The sequence below is a fragment of the Molothrus aeneus genome, chromosome 18 (assembly GCF_037042795.1).
Source record: "Molothrus aeneus isolate 106 chromosome 18, BPBGC_Maene_1.0, whole genome shotgun sequence".
NCBI classification, from domain to species: Eukaryota; Metazoa; Chordata; class Aves; order Passeriformes; family Icteridae; genus Molothrus; species Molothrus aeneus.
This window is the reverse complement of record NC_089663.1, coordinates 10,822,169-10,844,607: the sequence shown is the minus strand read 5'-3', so window position 1 is coordinate 10,844,607 and position 22,439 is coordinate 10,822,169. Positions and strand designations below refer to the sequence as shown.

At 47.4% G+C, this 22,439-nt stretch overlaps 2 protein-coding genes and 1 long non-coding RNA gene across 5 annotated transcripts; 1 reads left to right on the top strand and 2 right to left on the bottom strand.

Annotated features, from left to right (window-relative positions):
* Positions 1 to 728: 728 nt before the first annotated feature.
* TCTN1 (tectonic family member 1) lies at positions 729 to 14,313 on the top strand. Its single transcript, XM_066562137.1, has 15 exons — positions 729 to 896; positions 2,462 to 2,582; positions 4,473 to 4,603; positions 4,964 to 5,130; positions 5,539 to 5,626; positions 6,530 to 6,639; positions 9,206 to 9,226; positions 9,636 to 9,761; positions 10,320 to 10,445; positions 10,780 to 10,864; positions 11,212 to 11,350; positions 11,640 to 11,796; positions 12,490 to 12,615; positions 12,955 to 13,099; positions 13,849 to 14,313. The coding sequence occupies exons 1-14, from the start codon at positions 752 to 754 to the stop codon at positions 13,096 to 13,098; spliced, it is 1,686 nt and encodes a 561-aa protein (XP_066418234.1). The 5' UTR covers positions 729 to 751; the 3' UTR covers position 13,099; positions 13,849 to 14,313.
* LOC136564271 (uncharacterized) lies at positions 5,448 to 10,188 on the bottom strand. Its single transcript, XR_010784697.1, has 3 exons — positions 9,601 to 10,188; positions 9,130 to 9,256; positions 5,448 to 5,620 (listed from the first exon to the last, which is right to left on the bottom strand). It is a non-coding gene; the product is annotated as an uncharacterized lncRNA (long non-coding RNA).
* HVCN1 (hydrogen voltage gated channel 1) lies at positions 14,312 to 21,734 on the bottom strand. Of its 3 annotated transcripts, none has more exons than XM_066562140.1 (6): positions 21,635 to 21,734; positions 17,941 to 18,173; positions 17,370 to 17,474; positions 16,885 to 17,116; positions 14,958 to 15,070; positions 14,312 to 14,664 (listed from the first exon to the last, which is right to left on the bottom strand). In XM_066562140.1, the coding sequence occupies exons 2-6, from the start codon at positions 18,136 to 18,138 to the stop codon at positions 14,599 to 14,601; spliced, it is 714 nt and encodes a 237-aa protein (XP_066418237.1). In that variant the 5' UTR covers positions 18,139 to 18,173; positions 21,635 to 21,734; the 3' UTR covers positions 14,312 to 14,598. The 3 variants fall into 3 exon arrangements, with proteins under 3 accessions (XP_066418237.1, XP_066418235.1, XP_066418236.1); XM_066562138.1 differs by lacking the exon at positions 21,635 to 21,734 and adding an exon at positions 19,605 to 19,660; XM_066562139.1 differs by lacking the exon at positions 21,635 to 21,734 and adding an exon at positions 19,558 to 19,641.
* Between the last annotated feature and the right edge of the window lie 705 nt (positions 21,735 to 22,439).

The following is a 22,439-nucleotide window of genomic DNA, read 5'->3' as shown; positions in this document are numbered from 1 at the left end:
AAAAAAGGTCACGAGAAAGCCAGATTAATTCCATCCTACTTTGCTTTTGAACAGTTGCCCACTTCTATTCCATTTCAATGGTAGATGCAGTAAGAATTAATACCTCTTTATTCATCCAGCTCCTGCCCACATTCATCCAGGGTGCAATCTGTGCTTTCACATTTCAGCAAGGCTTGGTTTTCATCTTGGAGTCTGGTCCCCTGTGCACCATCAGCTTTGCCAAGTAATTCCTGATGCAAGAAGAATGCATTAAATTCTGTTTTCCCCTGCGCAATGCCATCAGCCCTTTTTGACTGATTTTGGGCTATTTCCCAATTTTTTAATTTTTATATTTTTTAAATGCGGGGCCTTTCAGGAGTTTTTGCCAAACCACCTTCGTGGGTTACACTTGGCCCGCTCCACCTGAACCCCTTCCCGTGGCTCTGAGGGGGCACCGACCCCTCATCACCACCGGGGCTGTTCCTGAGGGCGCTGGGTGGCACAGGCGGCCGCCTGGCACCACCACGACGGCCATATCCAGCCAGAACCCTACGCGTGGCCTCTCCCCGAGGCTCCCCGCGCTGGGGGGCGATGAGGGAGCCCGAAGGCGGCTGAAGGAGCCACAGATACCCAGGGCCGTGCCCTCCTTATGCCCGCCATGTTCGGGGCGCGGCCCTTCCCCTTCACCCGCCAAGTCTCGCGAGAGCGGGATTCGCCTTTCCCGTCATGCCCCGCGCGCCCTGGCAACGCGCCGTTGCTAAGGGCGGCCGCCATGGCGGCGCCGCCGCGGCTCAGGGCTTTCTGCGTCCTCATCCTCCTCCTCCTTCTTCCGCCGCCGCTCCGGGCGGAAGAGCCGGCCGATACAAGTGATGCCGCACAGGCGCGGGTCCGCAGCGCGCCGGCCCCGGTCACGGACGGTGGGTGCCCTCCGTGCGCCGCGGGCACCGGCGGCGCTCCCCGGCTGAGGGAGCCCCGCTGAGGCCTCCCTCGGGCATTCGGTCCTTGGCCTCCCCTTCGCATTGCGGTCGCCCAGGGCTGGCACACCCGCCCGGCTTTGGCGGGGATCTCTGGGGCTCTCTGCTCGGGGCACCCCGGGCAGCTGCAGCCGAGGCCGCTCGGAGCCTCCTCAGGAGGGCTCAGCCAGCCCCGAGCAGGCCCCAGGCCCCGGGCACGCTGATCCTGGCATGGACATCCAGAGCTGGGCATCCCACAGCCCGGAGGGTCCGTGGGGTGGAGGGCAGGGTCTGCTGCCCACCCAGCACTGCTCTGGGCACAGCAGCAGCTCGGAGCTGGCACAGGAGTGCCCTGGGTGTCCTTGGAGAGCTCCAGCACAGCCCGGGCTGGATGCACACTGTGCCCCAAGCGCTGTGGATACATTGTCATAAAACCAGAGCTCACAAGTTTGGTTACTGTGTTCTCAGAAGGTGTTTCCCACTGTATAATTTGCTACACTTTGATGTCACTTTTATATCCTGGTGGTGTTGCCCTCAGCTGAGCTTTCCATGGGATGCTTGCCAAAGGAAAGCCACCCCAGTGCTACCTCCTAGGGAAAAGGGACTTAAATCCCTAATCTCACAGACATAACCTTGCAATCTAATCATCCATGTTTAAACTTCTCTGTTTACGGGGTGAGCTAAGGATCCAGGGCTAAGCTCAGCCAAGAGAACAGTCAGAACTCCAGAGATTCCAGGAAATACCTGGATGCTGTTCAGGTGGTCAGAGAACATCCACAGGGCCACAGGGAAACAGGCAGCAGTCAAAGTGAAATAAAGGAATTAGTTATGAAATTATTCTTTGAATGTCTTTATTTTAAAACACTGGCCTTAATTTTCCTCATCTGTGCTATTCTTAAGTCTAGATTAATTATAGAACAACAACTCTCAAAAACAGATCAGTAGAATAATATCTGTTCTTTGAATTTATAAACTTGAAGACCTCAGAGAGTTTGAAGAATTTGCCAAGTGTAATTTACTGAGCCAGTTTACAGAATTATTAGCAATTTGTCTGTGATTACGATATTTCACAGTATCTAAAAACAGAGATAAAAAACAGTTTCAAAGAAGTCAATTATGGTTGTTTTGGCACATCAGGGAAATGTATTCCTGGCCCCTGAGCCATCTTCAAAACTTGTAAACATCTCTGCTCCTTCAAAATGTTTTATTTTTCTCCCTGATAAACTGAAACAAGCAGATAAACACACCTTGTTGGTACCTCTTATTTTTTTTTTCCTCTGCGAGGCTGAGCAGATTTTCACACCTCCAAAATCCCCATTGGGTTTTGTTTCTCAGGGAACAGTTTTTAGCACAGCTTGGTTTTGTCCACGTGTTCCAAATAAATTTGCTCAGCAGCAGAAAAGATTCCTTTTAGAAATAACTTCAAGAAAACATGAATTTGGAGAAGACTTTTGACCGCTAAAAGGTGAGGTGACAAGGGGAAGTGTGCGGCGTCCCCGCTGCAGCTCTCGTTTCGCTCTCTGCTGCAGTTGCCAGGCTCTGTGTCTGCGACCTGCTGGTGGCACAGTGCGACACCAACTGCTGCTGTGACCCCGACTGCAGCGCCGAGGACTTCAGCCTCTTCACCACGTGCTCCATCCCCGTGGTCATGTGAGTGCAGAAATAACCAGAAAGCACAAAATCCTTCCTTTGCCGCCTGTCCTCTCCCTGCTGTCGTCCTTCCCCAGCCAGGCAGAGCAGCAAATCCGCCTCCCACCCAGTTCTCTCCCTCTCATTCCCTCTTTCCTCCTGTTTCCCGGTGGGCATTTAGGTGGTGCTGCTTTTTTGGGGTAAGAATGATGCATCTTTAGACTTTGATCAATGCAATGTCTGGGAGTTAAAAAAACTGATCCCAAAGGACCAATCTGGCCACTGCTGTAGATCACCAGTTTTTATCAGTAAATTTATCAGTGACCTCTTTGATTACATTTATGATATCAGCTACACACCTAATCCATTCAGAGCTTGTTGAAATAGTGTGAGCATTTTTCTGACCCTAATTTTACAAGTCACCATCCCAACCTGCTCCCCCACTGCCACTTCACAAACAATAAAATGTAACATTATACCAAAAAAGTAAAGCCAGGAGTTGTTTCTTTGCTATTTAATCTGAAAACACCTTCACCCAACTTCATCTTCTCAAAGAGGAGTTAAGAAAGCTCATTTCAAAATAATAATGTGCAAAAAAAATCTCTTGGTGACTTCTCAGAACAATAAGTGCAGCTTTTTCAACCCACCTTCTGTATAAATTATGCCAATCTGAGCACTGGGTTTATTCTTGGTGCTTTGGAATTTGAATTAGCAGTCATGCCAGACTGTGGTTTCTTATTGTTCTGGCACACAAAAGACTCCTGCTCCCCATTTATAGATATTTATATGGATCAGAAAGGTCTAATCAACACCCTCCTGAGTGACACTTTAATTGCCTCAGATGACTGTGCTGCCTTTGTCAACTAGAAATGCCTCAAATGAAATTGTGTTCCTTTGCCCAAATTCTTTTGTGTAAAATGTTTATTTTGCATGAAAAGCCAGGGGATTTTCAGTGTCTGAAGGTGTTGTGGGTCTCATTATTTACATCAGAGCTTATCTACATTTGCATATTTGTGTTATTTTGGCTGATCCCAATGCAGAGGCCGTGAGATCTCTGAAACAGCAGCAGAAGGGTTTGATTTATGGTGGGATCCTATTGGGTTTGATCCTATTAACAAATGACTCACCTCATGGAAGAGCTTAACTCCAGGCTTCAAAATTTCTGACAGTCATTTCACTTCTCCAGGGCCTGTCCTCAGCTGCTCTGTGCTGCTAAAATCCAGTTTCAGAGGGATCATCAGCTGCTGTTTGTGGCATGTGGGGCACTCCAGAGCTGCCAGGCTCTGAACTGGCACATTCTCCCATTGTCCTGCAGCTCCTGATGGGCCCGTGGCACAGCCTTAAACACTTCTCCAAGACAGGCTGGGTTATTTCACCTCCTGTTCCTCTCTCTGCCATTTCTTTCACATCATCTCAAGCAGGAATTCTTCCCATTCCCTGCTCAAATCGAATATTATTCCAACATCCACAGAACTGACCTGGTTTCCTGCTCTGACATCCCACTTGGGTGGTAGGAATGAAAGTGCTGCTGAGCTGTGTGTGGCCTCTGGTGCAGCCCTGCATTTTTGGGGTCTCAACCATCTGGATCCCACCCAATTTGACATTTTCTCTCTCATATTGTCCCTGGTTTTCCCTCCCCCAGTCTGTTTCTTACCTTCCTTCATGTGGCTGCTCACAGTTTCCCCTGCTGAATAAAACATGTGGGAGAATTCTCTATTATTTATTATTAAGCACAGAGTATAAAACAATAGGAACCTTCTAAGGATGCATAATTGTTCTACAAATTATGCTAAATTCAGTAATTTCATGCTTTTAAAATTTTTCTGGTGCTGCCTCAGTAGATTAAAAAACTTTAAAGTCTGGTCAACACTAACTTTGAGTGGATCATTCATTTATTTTGTGTCTTTGCAGAGGTGACAGCCAGCTGTGTAGTCAGAAAGCTGCTGTGTATTCTCTTGATGTTGAAGCAAATCCACCAGAAAGGATATTTAAATTAATTGACCAAGTAAATCCCAGTATTTTCTGCATTCATGCTACAAACTGTAAGTAGAGTTGTAGGCAATGTTAAGCATTGTGGTGTTATTTTTTTGTAAGCTCTTTAGGTACCAGAAAAAAACCTAAATTTAAAACTATTTTTATTTTATTAAACCTCTCAGGAAACTGGTAATTCTGTCTGCTCACTGTCCTTATGTTGTGATCCTTTCACTTGTGAAAACATGAAATTAAACATTTGGTACTCTTGGTCTTGTCTGTTGGAAAAAACAAAATAGTTTGGGGGTTTTTTTTTGTAAATAATTTAGCATCCTAAATAAATAATGTTGAAAGTTGTCTCATTGTTACTAAGTATTGTTTCTGTATCTTTTTTTCCCTTAAATTATCTCCTTCTCTAAATATTTTGTCAGATGAACAAGCCCTGTACCTCAAATCCCCTGAAATCCCAACTGCAGAAAATTTTGATGAGTTGCTTGACAAATTTGGAGGTGCTACTTTCAGTGCTGAGCCTGACAGCTGGAATTTGGATCCAGATGCTCAAAATCCCTCTGAGGCAAATGAAACTTCCAGATATGAGGTAAATTCTCTCTGATTCAATAGGAGGGAAATTATATTTGGTGCAATTAGTATTAAATTATTCCAGAAAGAAGAAATCAGCATTGTTTGCATCTGCTTTTAAATAATGCAGTTCTGCTGGAAGAAGCAAAATTTATATTGGTCTTTAAATATAGAAATGTAAAAAGAAAAATGTAATATTTTGTGTTTAGTTACTTAAAAAGTGAGCTAGATTTTTAAGATCTTTGAAAAATAAGGCACTTTTTTCCTGCCATTTTCAGCACAAAGCTGTAGCAGTGACTGAAAAATTGCTGCACAGAGCATTATTGAGAGACCCTGTGGAAATAAGTACTGCTTTTATTCATATTTGTTGTCAATAAAAACGGGCTGAACCACACCTGTGTACCTGACTGTGGCTTTTTTTTGGCAGTATGGGGTTCCTGTCCAGACAGAGGATGCATTCCTGAGGCTGCCAAGTCCTGTTGTCTCTTCTTGGTGCTCTGATGCAAATCCTGCAGGTTGGAAAATACACTTGAGTCCCAAATTTTTGCTTTTTAGGATTCTGTTCTTAGATCAGTCAGTCAGAAAGCTGGCACACTCCCCATGGAGAATTCAGCTAAGGATTCATAAACAGATGATTTTCAAATCACTTCTGTTTCTCTGTTTTGTTTGGTTTTTTAAGACATAGAATGGAAATTGTGTTGTGTCTCCATTAAACATTCAAAGTGAGATAAGTAAATCCCTGAAAATCTTGTTAGAGGGTTGTTTATCCAACAAGAAAATGTCCTGTTTGGCATAAATGGTTTAAGCAAACAGCACAAGGGTGACACCCTGAGGGAGGAGGGGTTTGCACCAAGCCAGCCCTGGTGCAAAAAATAAAACTATTTTTATTTTATTAAACCTCTCAGGAAACTGGTAATTCTGTCTGCTCACAGTCCTTATGTTGTGATCCTTTCAGCCTTGGCACTTTCCCTTTGCCCAGGGGTTCCTCTCACAAGTCAGATTTGCAGGCTGAGCTCTGCATTTTAACCTTGCACACAATTTCCTGAAAAAAAAAACCCACAACCAAACCCACACCTGCATTTCCCAAAGCCCACTGCCATCATTAAATGTGGTCTCAGTCAGGGTGGTGATTACAGGACTGAAGTCTCTTGTGAAAGAAAAAAAAATCTTATTAAGAGATTCAAAAACTAAGTAATTTTCATGAAGCTTTTTCTGCTTGTTAAGAAGTAATATTTTTTCTTATAGCATTTTTTTGAGAATAGAAAAAGTTTCATTCCTCAAAGCTCACCTAAAACCTTATCTGCAATAGAGATGACATTTACTTTCAATTTTGCTGGTACTTGTATTTTTTTTCATTTATGCTTTTCATAATTGCTCTTTCATTTCCTCCAGTAATACTTGGTGACTTTTTTTTCCAGGCTTTTTAGTAAACCAAGCCACAAAATGCATTAGATCAGTAAGTGTGGAAAAATGTGACAGCATTCAAGCACTTAGCATGTTGTTTTATATCAACTCCAGCATTTTGGCAGTAAGTATGATTTGAAACAGTGATATAGCTGAAATACTCATATTTTATATCTTTTACATCTGCAGGATGAAATAACTTCTGTTTACTGAGGGATATTGTGTTTTATTTGGATTTTTAAATTGTGAGTTGGGAAGAAATGTCTCCCTATACAGCAGATTTTATACAGCCTTTGGGAATGTTTTTACTTCAAGCTTTGGTAACAGAAGCATTTACTGTTCTCTACTTAGCAAAATATAAATAATATAGTCAAAGATAAAGTAAAAAATAATAGTTTTGAAGAGCCAAGGTCGTGGCACTGAGCTAGTGCAGTTTCTTGTTCCTGTGCATGTTCAGGCTTTTCCAAGAAGCCCATTTATCAGAACACATAATTCTAAGAAATCTGAGTTTTAAAGAGTTGCTAAACCTTTGTACTGCAAGGTAAACCTGTCAGGTTTAATCCTTTACATCTGCCCCTTTCCTCCAAGCCTCAGTTTTTGCTAGTGGGGGCCGACACAGCTTTCTTTATGCTCCCAGACAACATGACTGAGAGCAGGTTTCTTTGGATCCTGCCTGCTAAAATCCAGTCTGGGGCTGTTTTTCAAAGCTTTGCCTACTTTTTCATCCCTTTCTGACCTGGGGGATGATGTCTTCTGTACAAATAAATCCCCTGTAAGGATATTCAGGAAGACAAAGAAATCACTCATGAAAAAAATGAAACTGAAATGCATCATACCTTAACATGATGGCTCCTTCCAGAAGCTGAAGGTTGTAAAGAAACAGCAACCTCTTCACCATTAAAATTATTTTAATTTATGTAATTATTTAAATTCATTTAATTAGCAGTGAGGAACTGCTTAAAGACCCCTTCCAGGCTGCTCACAGATTGCAAAGCTCCCAAAGGCAAGGAAAGCCCACTAAGCACTTCACACCCTCACAGATGGGATCATTCTCCTGCTCCTTCAGGATCTCATTGAAATCAACCAAGGATTGCTCCCAAATGTTGGCTTTTGATCCTCCTGCTGTGGAAGAAGTGGAGAAAACCCTGCCTCAGAAGGGCTTTAAGTGTCTCCATGTCCTCCCAAAATTAGTTCTTGTTGGCTGCAGGACCAGAAAAGAGCAAGAGTGGCTCAGGCTGGGCTCCAGCAGCTGAGTGGGTTTGATTTAAAGATGAATTCCCTTTCCTGACTGGAAAATCCATAACCCCTTATCCCTGTGCTGCTTGCCAAGGTAATGGCTGAGCTTGGGAGGGGTCAGAGCTCTGCCCAGAGCACGCTGGGTGTCAGGAGGGATCAGCTGCAGGACCTGGAGGAGGCTGAGAAGCTGCTGGAGATGCTCTGTGGGAAGGTTCCCTTAGAAAAGGGAGCTGGAGGTGACAACAGGAAGGTGATGGCATTGGGACAGGGTGGCCACAGGGCAGAGCAGGAGCGCTCCCAGTGCCAGCAGGTGGAGCTGCCGGCAAAAAAACGGCAAACCAGTAAGAGAGGGAGCCTTACTGGGAGCACTGGGACAGCGGGTCCCACAGAACGCCCCATCCCCAGCATGCCACCCTCCCTGCCTGCACGGGCGGCTGGAGTGAGAACAACGTTTGGGAATTGCTGCAGATAAACTCTGCTCTGTGCCTGGTCAGCAGATCCAAGGAGGGCTGGGGATTCCTGGGATGTCCCAGCTGGATCCTCACACACACCACGCTCAGTGAGGTGGAGCTGCCACAGCAATGAGCTGGCCCTGCCTTTTCTGGGGGGGAGCTGAGGCAGCAGCGTGGCTGCAGTGCTCTGAGTGAGCTCCAGAGACACCATCCATCACCCCAGGCATGACAAACAGAACTTCAGGAGTGGTGCTCACTCCTCCTAGCACCATTCCCTGAAGGATGAGTCTAATCTTTATTACAGAGACTTTTATTCATCCAGCTCATTCTGATGGCTGGGCTGTACTTGGGATGATGAATGTGTGACAAACTGTACCTGCACCACCTTCAGCTCTGCAGCTCCCAGGAATGTGTTCCCTGCTGGGACAGGAGATGAGTCACTGCTCTCAGTATCCCATCATAATTCTGCACAATTGCTTCATGATCAGAGTCCAATCCTTGGTCCCTTCCCAAAGATGTGACCCAAACATTCAGAAAAGTAAAACTTTTGACAAAATTGTACTCCATGGGAGTATTTTTACCTGACTGATAACCTTGGTCTGACATTTTTGCCTTTCCATGAAATATTTCTGGTGGATATTTTTCAGTGGGTCAACTGTATAACAAGAGAGATACTTGCTTCTCTTTTATTGGTTTAGAGACCATGAAACTATGGAACAGGACAACAAAAGCTCTTCATTTGGGAAGCACAGCCTGGCGGGTTTCCTAAACTGGTGGTCTCTGAATAATTCTAAAAGTCAGAAGAAGGAGGGGATTGGATTGTGACAGTTCTTTTCACACTTCCTGGATACTCTGGTTTATATCAAATTAACTCCACAACATAAAAGTTATTGTTATGAGAGAGAGTTAAATAGACAAAGCCTTACCTGCTTTACTTGACTGCTATGTGCAATAGGTCAGATCTTTGCTACTGCTTTAATTTGTCCTTTTATTCTCCCTCAGGTGCCCAAATCAAGTCAGATGGTAAGTATCCTTCTAAATTAGTTGGAAGAGCTGTGGGCAAAATTCTTATTAAGTTATAGTCAGTGGGAATTTTTCACTGATTGATCAAATCTTTACATTTAAAAAATTACATCATTTGCTATCAGTAATGATACTTAGCAACTCCAAGATAAAATGCTGCCTGCAAATACTCAAGCCTGATACATTCCTCTCATATAAAACTCCCTATTTTCAAGAAAATCTCTTTTTTATTTAAACCCAGACCCTTTGCTTGAGCTTCAGCAGCACTTGTAACACAGCAGTTGTTCAGAGAATTACTGCATGCTGTTGCTGTGGAACAGAAACCAGAAAGGTCACAAATATAATAACACAGAAAAAGCCAAAATTAATTATACCCAGTGTTCAGAGCTGACATGAGTCTGTTTTCCAGGTGAATATTACTGTCCAGTCCATAGCTGTCCAGTCTGTGAATGGAATGAGGACTTTCCTGAGCAGTGCTGAAGCCCTGAGGCTCCCCATGGTTTTGGATGGACTGTGCATCAATGCAGTTCTTGGGGTAGGTCTGGCAGCCTTTTCCTCCTCAGAGCTGATGGAAAACATCAAATCACTTCTGATTCCCAAACTGCAAAGCTGTCAGGAGGCCTTGCAGCTTCCATATATTGTGACATCTCCAAAGCAAATATCATGGGAGAAGCACTGATTTTGGGTAAAAGAGAGTGTTTTGCAAGAAAAAAATAACTCTGTACAATATAACATGGAGCCAGGCTGAAATCCTGGTCTTACTTCTGTGTATGTGGCAAAACAGGCAATGATGTGAGTTTAGAATTTACTTTATGCTTGGGACAAAATTATTTCAGGGGCACTAATGACAGAGAGAGGAATAGATGCTGCACATCATCATTAATTTTAAAGTAGATGAATATTGTGTCTGTGCTTAGGTTTATCAAGAAGTCAGTTGTGAAGAGGCTCCAGCCTCTAGGGGATAAAATCCATCCCCACCCTGGAGCTGAGTTTCTTAAGCAAGGAAAAAAGAAAATACTTGCATGGTTTATTTTTTTTTTAAGTTTCTCTTATGTATTTATTCAAATTAATATCTAAAATGTTTAATTTTCAGGTGAATTATCACATTACCCACACAGACACAGGAGAAATAATAGAAGCAGCTGCTGCTTTTGTCTTGGGGGCAATTAGCAGAGAAGCACTTTCAATAGAGCAGAGCTTTGAAATCAGCTTCACTCAGGTAACTGTGGAGATGTCATGGGTGACTTGGTAAAAGACATTTAATTACAAAACTTATTAAACTTGAATCAGAACAATTGTTAGCAGCAAGGTAAAGCAGAACTTGCCCTGGATGCCCAGATGAGGCAGCATTTCAGAGCTGGGCCATGGAGGCCTTCAAAATCTGTCACATTTACAAGCCCCAGCTTGTGACTGTAACAGAGAAAGCAAAGCCTTACTTACAGTTTTGTCCTCATCATTCAAGGCAGGTCATAATCCTAAAATAACTGAAATATTTCTGTGTTTTCCAACCACTTCAGTGCAGGATAAGAACTAATGCTCTGTTTGCATTGCAGGAAAACACACAGCCAGTTCCTCTCAGTGGCAATCCTGGTTATGTTGTTGGGCTGCCTGTCAGAGCAGGATTCCAGCCTCAAGGATATCCTTTCCCTGCTGCATTTCTGTTTGCTGCACTTGCTCTGCTCCATCCTCACAAAGCCTTTCTAGCACGGACATCTACGAAATACATCTGTTCTCTGCCAAAAATAAAAATGTGCTTTTCTGGCTGTGTTTGAGGAGGGAATGACTCAGTCCTGACTGCAATCTCCTGGGACTGTGTACTGAGGTACATTTAGCCCTCCATTGCACACCCCGGTGCTTTTTCACACTGGGACAGGAATCTGGAGCCATTATAGCATTTGCAGCTATATTTTAAGGATATGATTAAGGATTCTTTTTTTGTCCCGATATCCATCAAGCATTTAATTTCCCTTAACTGTGTGTTACATCTGGCATCATTCAGAGTAGTAACAAACACGGCCAACTCACCATTCTGCACAGCACATCCACCCAGGACTGCCTGGCAGCACAGGGAGCCAGAGCCCCAGTATTATTTGGTTATAACATGATATCAGGCTGCAAGTTACGGTAAGAAATTATTTTTTTTTATATTTAATGCTTTTAACCCTCTGACAACCCTTTCCCTTAGGCCCTGTTCAGGTCCTGGGCCATTTATAAAGCTGGAGGAATATTGAGAATAGAGTATTTAATTATAAAAAATGTCATTTAATTAACAATGGTCTTTCTCTTGGAAAGATTGTGTACATTAGCAACTGTAGCCAGAAGGCTTGAACAGAGCAGAGAGCAAGGACAAATGATGACTGTGCCAAACCAATGGATTTTGCTGTAACTCATCTTTTTTTTTTGTTTCTGGAAGAATTACAGCAGCTATGAAATGCCAGCCTTTGGCTCAGACCCTCCTTGATGTGCTGAAGGGCCAAAGCTTTCCTGAGTACGTGGCCTCATTTGGGAATTCTCAAGCCCAGGATGTGCTTGACTGGGTGCCAATAACTCAGCTCCACATCTCAGAACAGGTGAAGTTCAACCACTCCCACCCCTCCACCCTCACGAGATCTGTGCCTGTGCTGCAGCATCAGCTCAGCTTCACACCCTAAAAATGCAGGAACCAACTGGAAGAGAAAATGGGGCTGGGAATGCAGAAATAAGCTGGAAGAAACTCATGGAATATTCACAGAGGGTTTCATTCTTGCTGTAGAAGTTATATTTAATCAAGCTGGTATCCAGGCACCTCAGCTATGGATCAGGGCAAAATACTGGGTAGGAAATGAATTGTTTAAACATAGGTTGGAGAGTTGTTCTTCTAAGGATGAAGCACCAGAGGTGACAGAGGGAAGGAACAGAATCAGGGTTTCCCCTCCTACTCCAGGCCAGGGTAAGAGAGAGAGAGAAGCACAATATCACAATAGAAGACTGTGGATGGTCTCTTGCATGCTTCTGCAGCTAAAGAGTGAATGGTTTCTGTAACCAGAAATGTGAGAGTTCAAGGAGAAATGCCTAAAAATATTTAACATTGTAGCCTTCAAAATTCCGCCCTGGCAGAGTTCAGGATTTTGTCCTGCCCAGCAGCAGTGCAGGGTCCATCTGCTCTGGTAACCTCCCCAGTGAGCTTTGTGGGGACATTCTACCCTTTTAATAACATGAATAATTAATTACTGTGATGGTTTCTGCATAAGGCAGACAATGAGATGATTTCTCACACTTTGCAGAGCTCATGCCAAATACCTGTGTCACTGGGAATAGAAGTGAAGTGGACTAAATATGGATCCCTGGTCAATCCACAAGCCAGGATAGTGAATGTTACAGCCACAATCACTAGCACCACACTGAAGCAGGTATGTAATTAAATTACAGGATTTAAGAAAAAACAAGTGGCTTGTTTTCCTTGGGTATCAGCTGTGTGACAATGACCCAGATAATCTCATTATCTAAAGGCAGCACTTCACATTAGAATGTATTTACACCCAGCAGTTCTCCTCCAGCTCAAACACAGCTGTGGGCTCCTTGCCAAAACACACTTCAATAAAAATCTATATAGCATTTATGGAAAGAAACATAGAACTACATAGAAAAGGAAAAAAAAAAAAGCTTTTTTAGCAAATATAATCCAGACCAAATAAATGATTGTACAAATAGAAAACTGAAGCTAAGTCCTGTTTGTATTTTCATTGCAGCTTCCCTCAGGAAGGGAAAGGATAATTCCTATAACAAGTTCTGTGGTTTTCACTGATATTTCTTCACCTGCAGAGCCAAGCTACAAAGCTTGGCCCACCATTAACATCAAGTTACCCTTTGACTTTTTCTATCCCTTTGTCTAAGGTAAGCATGCATAAAACCCCCCATATTTCTGCTTTATCTTATTTTTAGTCTATTGTTTATCCTGTGACTATGATGGGCCATCATTTTTTTCTAAGTTGTAGATACTGGGCTAAATTTGGCCAAGAGAGGAAGGGTGAGACCTTGTGAGGGTTCTCAGAAGGTTTAGGGTGAAGAAACCCCCCTGAAGTGGAAAGTACCCAATTATAACTGTGCAGGGAGGACAAAGGTTGCAGTTTGAACTCGCTGGTGGCTCTGGCCCAGCCCCAGCCTGGCCAGCAGAGGCAGGAGGGGAAGGGAAGAGCACAGGGACACACAGGGAAAGCAAGTTCATTATCCCACAACAGCAGAGCTAAATTGCTAATTAAACTCATCATGTGCTATTAGATAAGGCCTCTGCTTTATCTCCTTGCATAGATGAATAAGCTACATATTTCTGGCTATTTCCCCCACACCTCTAATTAATTACCTTTTGTAAAAAACCTGAACAGTTGAGTTGTGGTTTCAGTGACCCCTCCAGCTGAGTGGGCTGAAATCCATAGGAGACACCTGCTGCAGTCACCATCTCTCAGAATTCCCACTTCTTAAATCTCACTCTTCAGCTCTCAAACAGCCTCTCCACAGGGACACTCTAGCACCTGAAAAAATTCAAACACCAGCCTGGCCCTTTAGAATTTGCTTCTTTATGGCTTTTCTGGAGTCTGACTGTTCCCAGCAGTGCACTCACCTACATCTGTTCTTACACATTACAGTTCTTTTGATCCATGGATTTATGAGCTGTGGGGACAAAGAACTTTGCAGCCCCAAGGGCTGTGAGGGAGCAGTGAAAAGGGAAGAGAAGATGAGGGAATGCAGAATCAAAACTGGGATCTGCTGCTGGAACAAGGCATTGTTTGACGTAAGATGGCACATGTTTGCCTCTATTTTGGGGCTGATTTCTTTGTCAGGGAAAGGAGTGGTGTGTTGGTGTTTCTGAAATGAATGTTATATAAATAACAAAGTGGCACAAGCAGCAACAGAAATGAGGAAACTACCAACAGTATGAAAAGAATGGTTGGCAAAGAGATGTATTGATGATGAGCAGGCAGCTGGTGGAGAAGAAATTACCTTTTCAGCCTGGGTTGTTATCATTTGTACTGCAAGTTTGCTGCAAATAAAGAATGTTATCACAGATAAAAAAGAAATTATTTTAAATAAGTGGTACTTTTCTGGATGTATAGCTTGTAAAGATGTGTCTTTATTAAATTATTTTTCAGTTTTGACTGTACAACTGTACAAGAATGGAAAAAAAACTTACTGTTTACAGGGACTGTGGGTGAATAATTTTCCAGTAGAACTATTTTTGCCATCCCAAGGTCTGATCAAAGCGGGGTCAAATAGAAAACATTTATAGAAAACACAATCAAGAGGAAGCAAAGAGACAGAAAAACCTTTCAGGTCAAGCTGGCAGATTCCAACACTGCAATCTTCAAGCAGAATTCCCATCTTGGAAAACTGGCCTCTTATTTTTGCTGGCTGAGGAGTCCATGCTGTTTCAATATGTTATTCAGCCTCTCGATTTCTTGCTCCTGTAGGAGACAAAATTCAAATCATGAACAGCCTGCAAACAACTTCCCAGGTCTTCCCACTGCTCTAATGTATCTCCTGCTGCAGGAAAACAGCACAACCTGGCCAGAAGAAGTAGGACAGAGGTAGGGACATCATTCCTCTGAGGAGGAGCAGCCCAGGGAGGCACGGGCAGGGCTGTGCTTCTTCAGCCCAGCTCACCCCACACTTTCCCATGAGGAAACCAAGCCAACAGTGCCAACCTTGCACAAGGATCACCATTAGCAGGTAGACCCAAATTAAACGTGTTTTTTACCTTCTCCAAACAGCTGTGCTCCAGTTGTTCCACCCTCGTGGCAAGTTTCAGGTTTGCTTGCTTTAACCTGGACAGTTGTTGCTCCGAGCGGGTCTTCACCGATAAAATGATTCCTGTGGAACAATTCACAGGGGGTTTGCTTTACATTGTAAAACAGCCACCAGCAGGAGTTCACAGCACACAGGCTCTGTGCTCAAGGAGTTAAACGTGTTCTTCTCCAGCTCAGCTTCTGTCATCTTCAACCACCCTTCCCAAGTGCTTTCCTTAATGAGGAAGGGTTTTAAATCAGCCACCGGAGGGATTTGGATACCCATACTCTGCTGGGGAGAGGCAGCCCGGCCTCAGAGCTGAATTAATCACTCTGACTGTCACTCAATTCCTGAATTTGCTCCCTTGGCAGAGCCCTGGGGTGCAGTTGGGGCAGCTTTGCTGTGTTTTAGCAGTTTTAGGTGTGACAGCAGAGCAAGGCCTGGCCCACAGGGCTCCTCCACCCCCTGGGCCGATCACTGCGGCCTGGCAGAACAGGACCTGGCACATCCTCAGGTCCACAGGGCTGTGGCTTCACCTCGCTCAGCTGCAGTGAGAGCAGGCACTGTCTCCTCATGGCAGAGGTGTCACTTCTCTATGAGCACCATTTGGTGATCCCATGTCAACTCAGCCCCCGCACTGAAGGCATTTTCTTCCCACAAAGATAAAACAAAGCAGCTCGATGAGAGCCTGAAGAACATCACGTTCTCCCTCCTGCCACAGCTCCTCTGGGTCATGGCTGACTCCAGTGCTCCAGGCACCCCTTTGGGCTCTGGGGGTTCAGTTCTCCAGGACAAAGCAGCGCTGCTGCTCATTTGCATTGATAACATCGGCAGGAGCCGTGCCCAGGCACTGACACCCAACACCCCAGCGTGGGGCAGATTCCCTTTGTCCCTCTTTGCTGCAAGCAGGTGGACATTGCATAAAGCTTGGCAGGGAGCCTGGAGCAGCCGAGGATGAGGGGATTTACCCATAATTGCAGTCCTGGCTTTCTGCTGTGCTGTGAGGCTGCCGTGGTTCCCACAGCCCCACACAAATGCAGTTTCTCTCTGACTTTCACTCTGAACTAAGGAAAGCCACAAGCTGCTCTCACATCTCTCTTCTTTCTGGCTGCAGCTGCCGACCAGGCACCTTCTCCCCATTGAAAGGGGCTGAGGGCAATGGGCACAGCCCCAGCAGTCCCCTCTTCTGATCCCAGCTGTGTCAAATGTGGAGCTCCCACCAAAAGTGACACAGGACAGAGCTTGAGCTGAGGTTTCACGCAGGAATTTGAGATCGTTCATTGTCATATTCTTTGGAATCCCAAAATTCCTTCCTCAAGAAGGAAGAAAATGTTTGCAGCTATGCTTGTTTCAGCTATATCCAAATTTATATCTATTTGCAAGAGGTACAGCAGTGAAGTCACTAAAGCCTGATTTGGGGACATTTTCTATTTCTTTTTTTATGGCAAGCCCTTTGAATTCAAGCAAGAAAGATCTAGAGTAAGATCAGGACATGCCCTGCAGCATCCCTGGAGGGGATAATGGAGTCACAGCAGAACAGAGCATTAAAACCTACTCTGCTGTAGCAGCAAATTCAGGAAGACAGGGGCTCCCCTGCCAAAAGGATCCTACAAAGGAAATTCAGAACATGAGCCATCCCTCTCCAGGAGAGGGGTGCAGGAACAGATTAGGGTTCTTTTTAGGGGGAATGTGCCCGGCTGCCATGCACCTGAGGCTCCACACCAACACAAGCAGCAGATTGTCACTGCTCCGAAGAAATGGCAGCCTGATTAAAGTTCCATACAGGTGGAACTCTGAGTTCACTGGGAGAGCAAAACCCCTGGGGTTGGGTTTGAGAAAGGAACAAAGCCCAGGTGATTCAGGGAAGTTTGGCAAACACAGCCCAGCCCTGCACCCACCATTGATGATCCGGGCCACCCTCCAGAGGCGCAGGAGGATCAGGAGCCCCACGGCCTCGAACTCGTGCTCGCGGAAGATGAGGACGATGTCGAGGATGAAGGACACGACGACAACGATCCCATCCAGCACCTCGAACTTGTGGTGGAAGAACTCCCAGCGGTAGACAAAGACTTTAAACCCCACCTCAACCAGGAAGATGGTTAAAATGGACAGGGAGAGGTAGTGGAAAACCTGGAAAAGAGCACAAGTTTAAGGCAGGAAGACCTGCAGAGTGCACAGAGGCAGAGCAGGCTGGAAAGCCTCTGCTGCTTGAGGGCACCTCTGGTTTGGCTCTACAAGGAGAAGGGCTGAGGACTTTTCTTCCACAACCACCGGCTCAGCAAGGCTGGAAGTCCAGGTCCTGCTTTGCCCAGCCTATCCAGGGAGTTTTGAGGCACCAAAGGGAGGGAACTGCTGTTCATGTTGACACTTCCCCACGTTTTACCTTTGGGGTTATATTATATCTGTCTGGAAGGATGATTTTCAAATCCATAAGCAATTCCCCAAGAACCAACAAGGCATCCAGGATCACCAAGCAGACAACCCCAATCTGTTGGAGGAGAAAAACCAACATGAATCCCATGCCAGCACAGACAGAGGAGCAAGAGAAGCCAATGTAGCCCTTCAGACAAACACACCCTGATGCCCACAGCCCTGATTTGGCTGGTTGTGTTTCATGGAGCCTTCCATTGCTCCCACTCCTGCTGCCCCGAATGGTGGGATATTCCACATGGAACCACCTGCCTCCCCACCAGACCCCACTTGGCGTGGAGGGCTCAGGGAGCGGGAGGAGAGCACATGCCAGAGCTGTGGTGATTGTGCACTGGGGCTTGTCTCCTCTCAGGGGACATCTGCACCTGAAGCAGAGCTGCTCTGTTCTGACAGGACAGTTCAGCTCAGCAGCAGCTGCTGCTCTTTGCACCGTGGGGTTCATGACCTCAGTGCTCTCCCTGAGCTCTGTCCCACAACAGCTCTGCTGTCACAAGTGCCCTCGGCCTGGGTTTGTTCTGCCTCACCTGAAACCTGTGAGAGCTGAAGAGCTTTTTCATCATGTACTGGAAGGAGATGTGTCTCCTGGGGGGCTCCAGCTTGATCTCTCCATCTGGCTGCTTCTCCCCAGCCTCCTCCTCCTCCTCCTCCCATTTCCGATAGTCGTTGCTCCATTGCACGGGGTCATCGCCCACCACCGTGAAGTGCTTCAGGTACCTGGACATGGCTCTGGATCAAGCTGGCATCACCCTGCCAACGTCTGAGGGACAAGAGCAGAGTGTCACCTCCCCGTTTGGGGCTGGCCAAGGATGCCAAATCTTGCTTTTTTCACCCAGCGAGGGTGACAAGAGCGTGACGTTCCGACACAGCTGGCTGAGGGGAAGTTGCTTCATGGTGATACCGCTGGTTTTGCATCACCTCCCCCGGCACCACGCGGAGCCCCTGCTGCCTTCCCAGTTCTGTTTGCACCTCACTGTGCTGCTCTACAACAAGGAACTTCCTCACAAGGTATTTCCAAACTTCTCCAAACAAAGCATTGATTACAGGAGCAAAAAGCTCCAGCCCTTATCTGGCACCTCGTGATGGAGGTGGGGGCAGCTGCCCTTGTGTTTCTAACATTGACCCAGGGAAGCTGTTGGTCAAGCTGACCCCAGCATCCTCACCCTCCAGCCACACTGCCAAGATGAGGAACTGCCATAATTTCCCTCCATTAACACCAATGACACCCTGTCATCTCAGCCTTTGCAGGCAAATTAGGCAGGTGATGCCCACATTCCAACCTGGCAGGTGGGTGACATTGTCCTCCCCATCTCCTATGTCCAGAGCTGACCTCACCCTTGGGCATCCTGGCTTCAGCCCATCCCTGTGGGTACCCAGTGAGGGGCAGGACAATCAAACTAAGGTCCTGATGAAGGCCACGCTCCAGCAATGAAAACCATATGAGTGAAACTCTGAGTTCACTGGAAGAGCAGACCCGATGGGCCTCCAGATGGGCTGTGTGGCTGGCTGCAGGAGAGGCTCTCGTGTTCTTATCACAACCCCACCAACCTCCCTTCCTCTTTGGGCAGCCCTGCAGCCTTGGCCCACAAACCCTCCGAGATCCGCTCCTGCCGCCAGCACGTCCCCATCCCGCTCTGCGGGCACCCGTCCTTGTCAGAGCCGCCCGGGGAGCTCAGCAAAAGCCTCCCTTGGCCCTGGTGCCACCACAGGTCCGCCCGTGCCCCCGGGCTGCTCGCCCCTCTCCGCGACTCCCCGGGGCCGCGGTGGGCTCCGCTCCCAGCTCCGGCCACCTCGTCACCTGCCGGGAGGAGGGAGCCGGTCCCACGGTGCCGTCACAGGGGCAGCACCTTCGTTCTCCGCCACCGGGCGCCGAGCGGAGCCTGCGGGGAGCGGCCCCGGGCACGGAGCCCCCTGCCCCGTGCGGGACGGCCTCGGGGCTGCCGCGGGGCCCGGAGCCGCCGGCGGACGGAGCATCCAGGACCCCGGGGCTTCCCAACCTCCCCCGTCCCCAGCACGGACCGGAGCGCGGCCACGGCGTCGCCCAGAGCAGACGGAGCCCGGGGCCGCGGCGGGACCCCGAGGAGAAGGACGTGGCAGCCCCGGGTGGGTCCCGCTGTCCCCCCCCCGCCCCGGCCCGCACCCACCGGGTCGAGCCCCGGGATCCTCCCGGCCGCCCCCCGCTCCCCGGTACCGTGCGCGTCCCGGCTGCGGCCGCCGCCTCCCGCCGCCTCCCCCGGCCCGGCTCCGCCTCCCCCGGCCAGGGGCGGCCCCACCGCCTCCTCCCCACCTCGCCCCGACGGCTCCCCGAGCCAGGCCCCCTTCCATCCCCGACATTTCCCATTTCCGCAGCCTTTTTTCTCCAGGCTGCCCGCACTTCGTCCCTCTGAAACAGGACAGGCCGGATGGAGTTTAAACTTTTTTTTTTTTTCCAATGTTTTTAAACTTTCCCCCCATCACACGAAACAACGAGCAAAGATCCAAGAGAGTCGCAAATTTAAATTGTGACTCTGCTGCTCCCAGTGAGAGCTGCTGAGCACGGACACAGATTAGTCCCATGAAGTCGGTGGAGGTCCAGGGATCAATGTGAGCTGTAAGATCCAGGAAATCAGGCCTGGATTAATCTGCCTCCTTTTATAAGCTCGTGTTTTGTCACAGCCTCTTCATGTTTAGGGTTCCCCTCAATCTCTCAAACACAAACTGGCTTGGGAAGTTCTCAGAAAAATTCAGCTGTGAAAAGCACCTGGGACCCACCTCTGTGGCACCTCTGCTGGGACAAACTGGAAATATTCCTAATTTTCTTCAAAGAATAAACATCTCTCCAGTTCTTCAATTCTAAAATCCAAAGGTATTTCTTTCTTTGAAAGGATTTCCTCCTAGACAGTGCTTAAATCTTTTCCTGCAACTGAAATATTTCCTAGCACCTCATCCCAAAGCACACATTTCTGTTCTCCTTCCCAGGGCGATGGGGAATGAGCACAGGTGAGACCCTCCTGGAGCTGCAAACCCCCATCCCTCAACCATCACCCCAAAACAGCGACTTACAGAGCTCTGGAGTGGGACAGCAAGGGCACAGCCGTGGACCCATGACAGGGAGGTTTAGCCTGGGGCTTCCCAGTTAATTTGGTCATTTTGGTTTCAGCTGAGTCCAGTAAACAGCAATCAGGTAATGGGGGAAGAGCTGCACCTGAGAGCTCATCAGATCCAGCCCCTTTTGGGTGAGGACTGTGGGATTTAGGGAGAAAACCCCCACCATGAGGGGTGTGTCAAAAATCCCCCTATTCCCCTCAGCTCTGCTGGGGACCAGGTCCTGATGCTCCAAGAAAAAGTGATGTGTTGTTGTTGTTGAAGTCAGCCTGACTTGGAGCTGAACACAACAACAGCCCTGACACATCCAAAGCAAACCAGGAACAGGCAAAAATGACCTGTGTGGAAAACCAACCTTTGCACAGCTGGGTGGCAAGGACCCAACATGAGAATGCCCCAGATCTCACCACACTGTCCAGGGCACACGACAGGGATTGAAGAGAATTTGGATTTACCACAATTTCCTGCTACCTGTTGTGGAGACCTCTGGCACAGCCCAGTGCCCCTCCCCACCCAATCCATTCTTTGCACCGTTCACAGAGCTCTGGGCCAGCAGGAACTGTGTTGGGCTGTGGGGACACAGGCCTTGGGAGACTCACAGCTGCTCTGGCCATTCCTTGTGTCAGCTAGAATATTCCTACAAGTACCATTATGGGAAAAAAAATCACAATCAGCATCTACTCCTTCTCTCTTCCTCCAGTGACCAAAACAACCCAACCCCAACCAATGGACATAAAAATGTGCCTGAGCTGTTGGTTACAACTCAAAGCAGGAGCAGCCCCTTCCCTTCCCTTCCCTTCCCTTCCCTTCCCCCAGGGATCCTGAGGAATGACCCAACCTCAGGGAATGCAGCCAGGCAGAGAACACAGCCCAGAATAGGCACCTGTGTCACTGAAACTGTGTTTGGGGAGAGAAGAAAACAAGCCACAGAGGACAAAGGTGTGGCACGGATGGCGAGGAGAGGTGACAGTGTCCCTGCCAGAGCAGACACATCCCAACCTGTCCCACGTGTGCTGTCACCCACAACAGCAATAACAGATATGCAGGGTGTTGGACAAGGAGGGAGAATTATAGAGCTATAAAGGAAACCACAAATGTGATTCAAAGGGTGAAAGTAAATTTGTGAGAAAGCCTTACCAGGTAATCTGTGACATCTGATCTAGCAAGCTCAGCAGAGGTACTTAGAGGTTTTTGATTAATCAGCTGTAGAGGGAAGGGAAAAATGTTTTCAGAGTAGGAAAATGGCTCTTTGATTCTACATTGAAAAAATAAACTCAGTGGCTGCAGACTGCCCAGAAAAAGCATTTGTGGTCCAAGTCCCACTCACTGCGGAGGTGGAGGGGAATTCAGTGGGACACCAGGACAGAGCTGGGCATTCCAGTGACAAACTGGTTCCTCAGCAGATGCAGCAGCGCTGCAGCTGTCCCAGGGCAGGGACAGGGTAGGAACCGGCCACCTCCTCTGAGTGCTGAACACCCCCACAACATTTTCCACATGGCAGTGAAGGAGCCCAGGCTGGTCCTGTGGAGGCCCAGAGCTGGCACACACCTCACCCATCCCCACAGAGCCTCCTGCCCCAACAGCCAGCACCGATAAAATGGACTCGGGTTTCCCCCATTCCACCAGAAATTTAGTTTCCTAATTAAACACCAGAGAGAATGGGTCTGGTCTCAGCTCCAGCCCTCTCAGAGCAGCACTTGCACTCAAGGCCAAGCCCTCAGTGCACAGAACAATGAACAGGAGCCAAGCTGAGCTTGTCCTCCCACGCCCGTCTGCTGCTGCCCAGCCCCGAGCAGGGCTGTGGCAAACACCAGCTCAGGACCAGCGGCCCCACCCTCGGCTGGGAGGGGCCTCTGCCTGAGGCTCCAGATTCAGAATTAAACCCAACACTGCTGTTCAAAATCACCTTTTGCAGCTCAGACAAATCCAAACCAAGAATCCG

Bases quoted from the DNA above. Each gene is read 5' to 3' on its own strand.
- TCTN1 (XM_066562137.1), top strand. From the start codon at position 752: ATGGCGGCGCCGCCGCGGCTCAGGGCTTTCTGCGTCCTCATCCTCCTC. The intron at 5,627-6,529 runs GTTGGAAAATAC...TTTTTTTTCCAG, and splicing joins CTCTGATGCAAATCCTGCAG to GCTTTTTAGTAAACCAAGCC. The intron at 11,797-12,489 runs GTGAAGTTCAAC...CACACTTTGCAG, and splicing joins AGCTCCACATCTCAGAACAG to AGCTCATGCCAAATACCTGT.
- HVCN1 (XM_066562140.1), bottom strand. From the start codon at position 18,138: ATGTCCAGGTACCTGAAGCACTTCACGGTGGTGGGCGATGACCCCGTG. The intron at 17,475-17,940 runs GTGAGGCAGAAC...CTCCTCCAACAG, and splicing joins TCAGCTCTCACAGGTTTCAG to ATTGGGGTTGTCTGCTTGGT. The intron at 14,665-14,957 runs GTAAAAAACACG...TGTCTCCTACAG, and splicing joins AGCACAGCTGTTTGGAGAAG to GAGCAAGAAATCGAGAGGCT.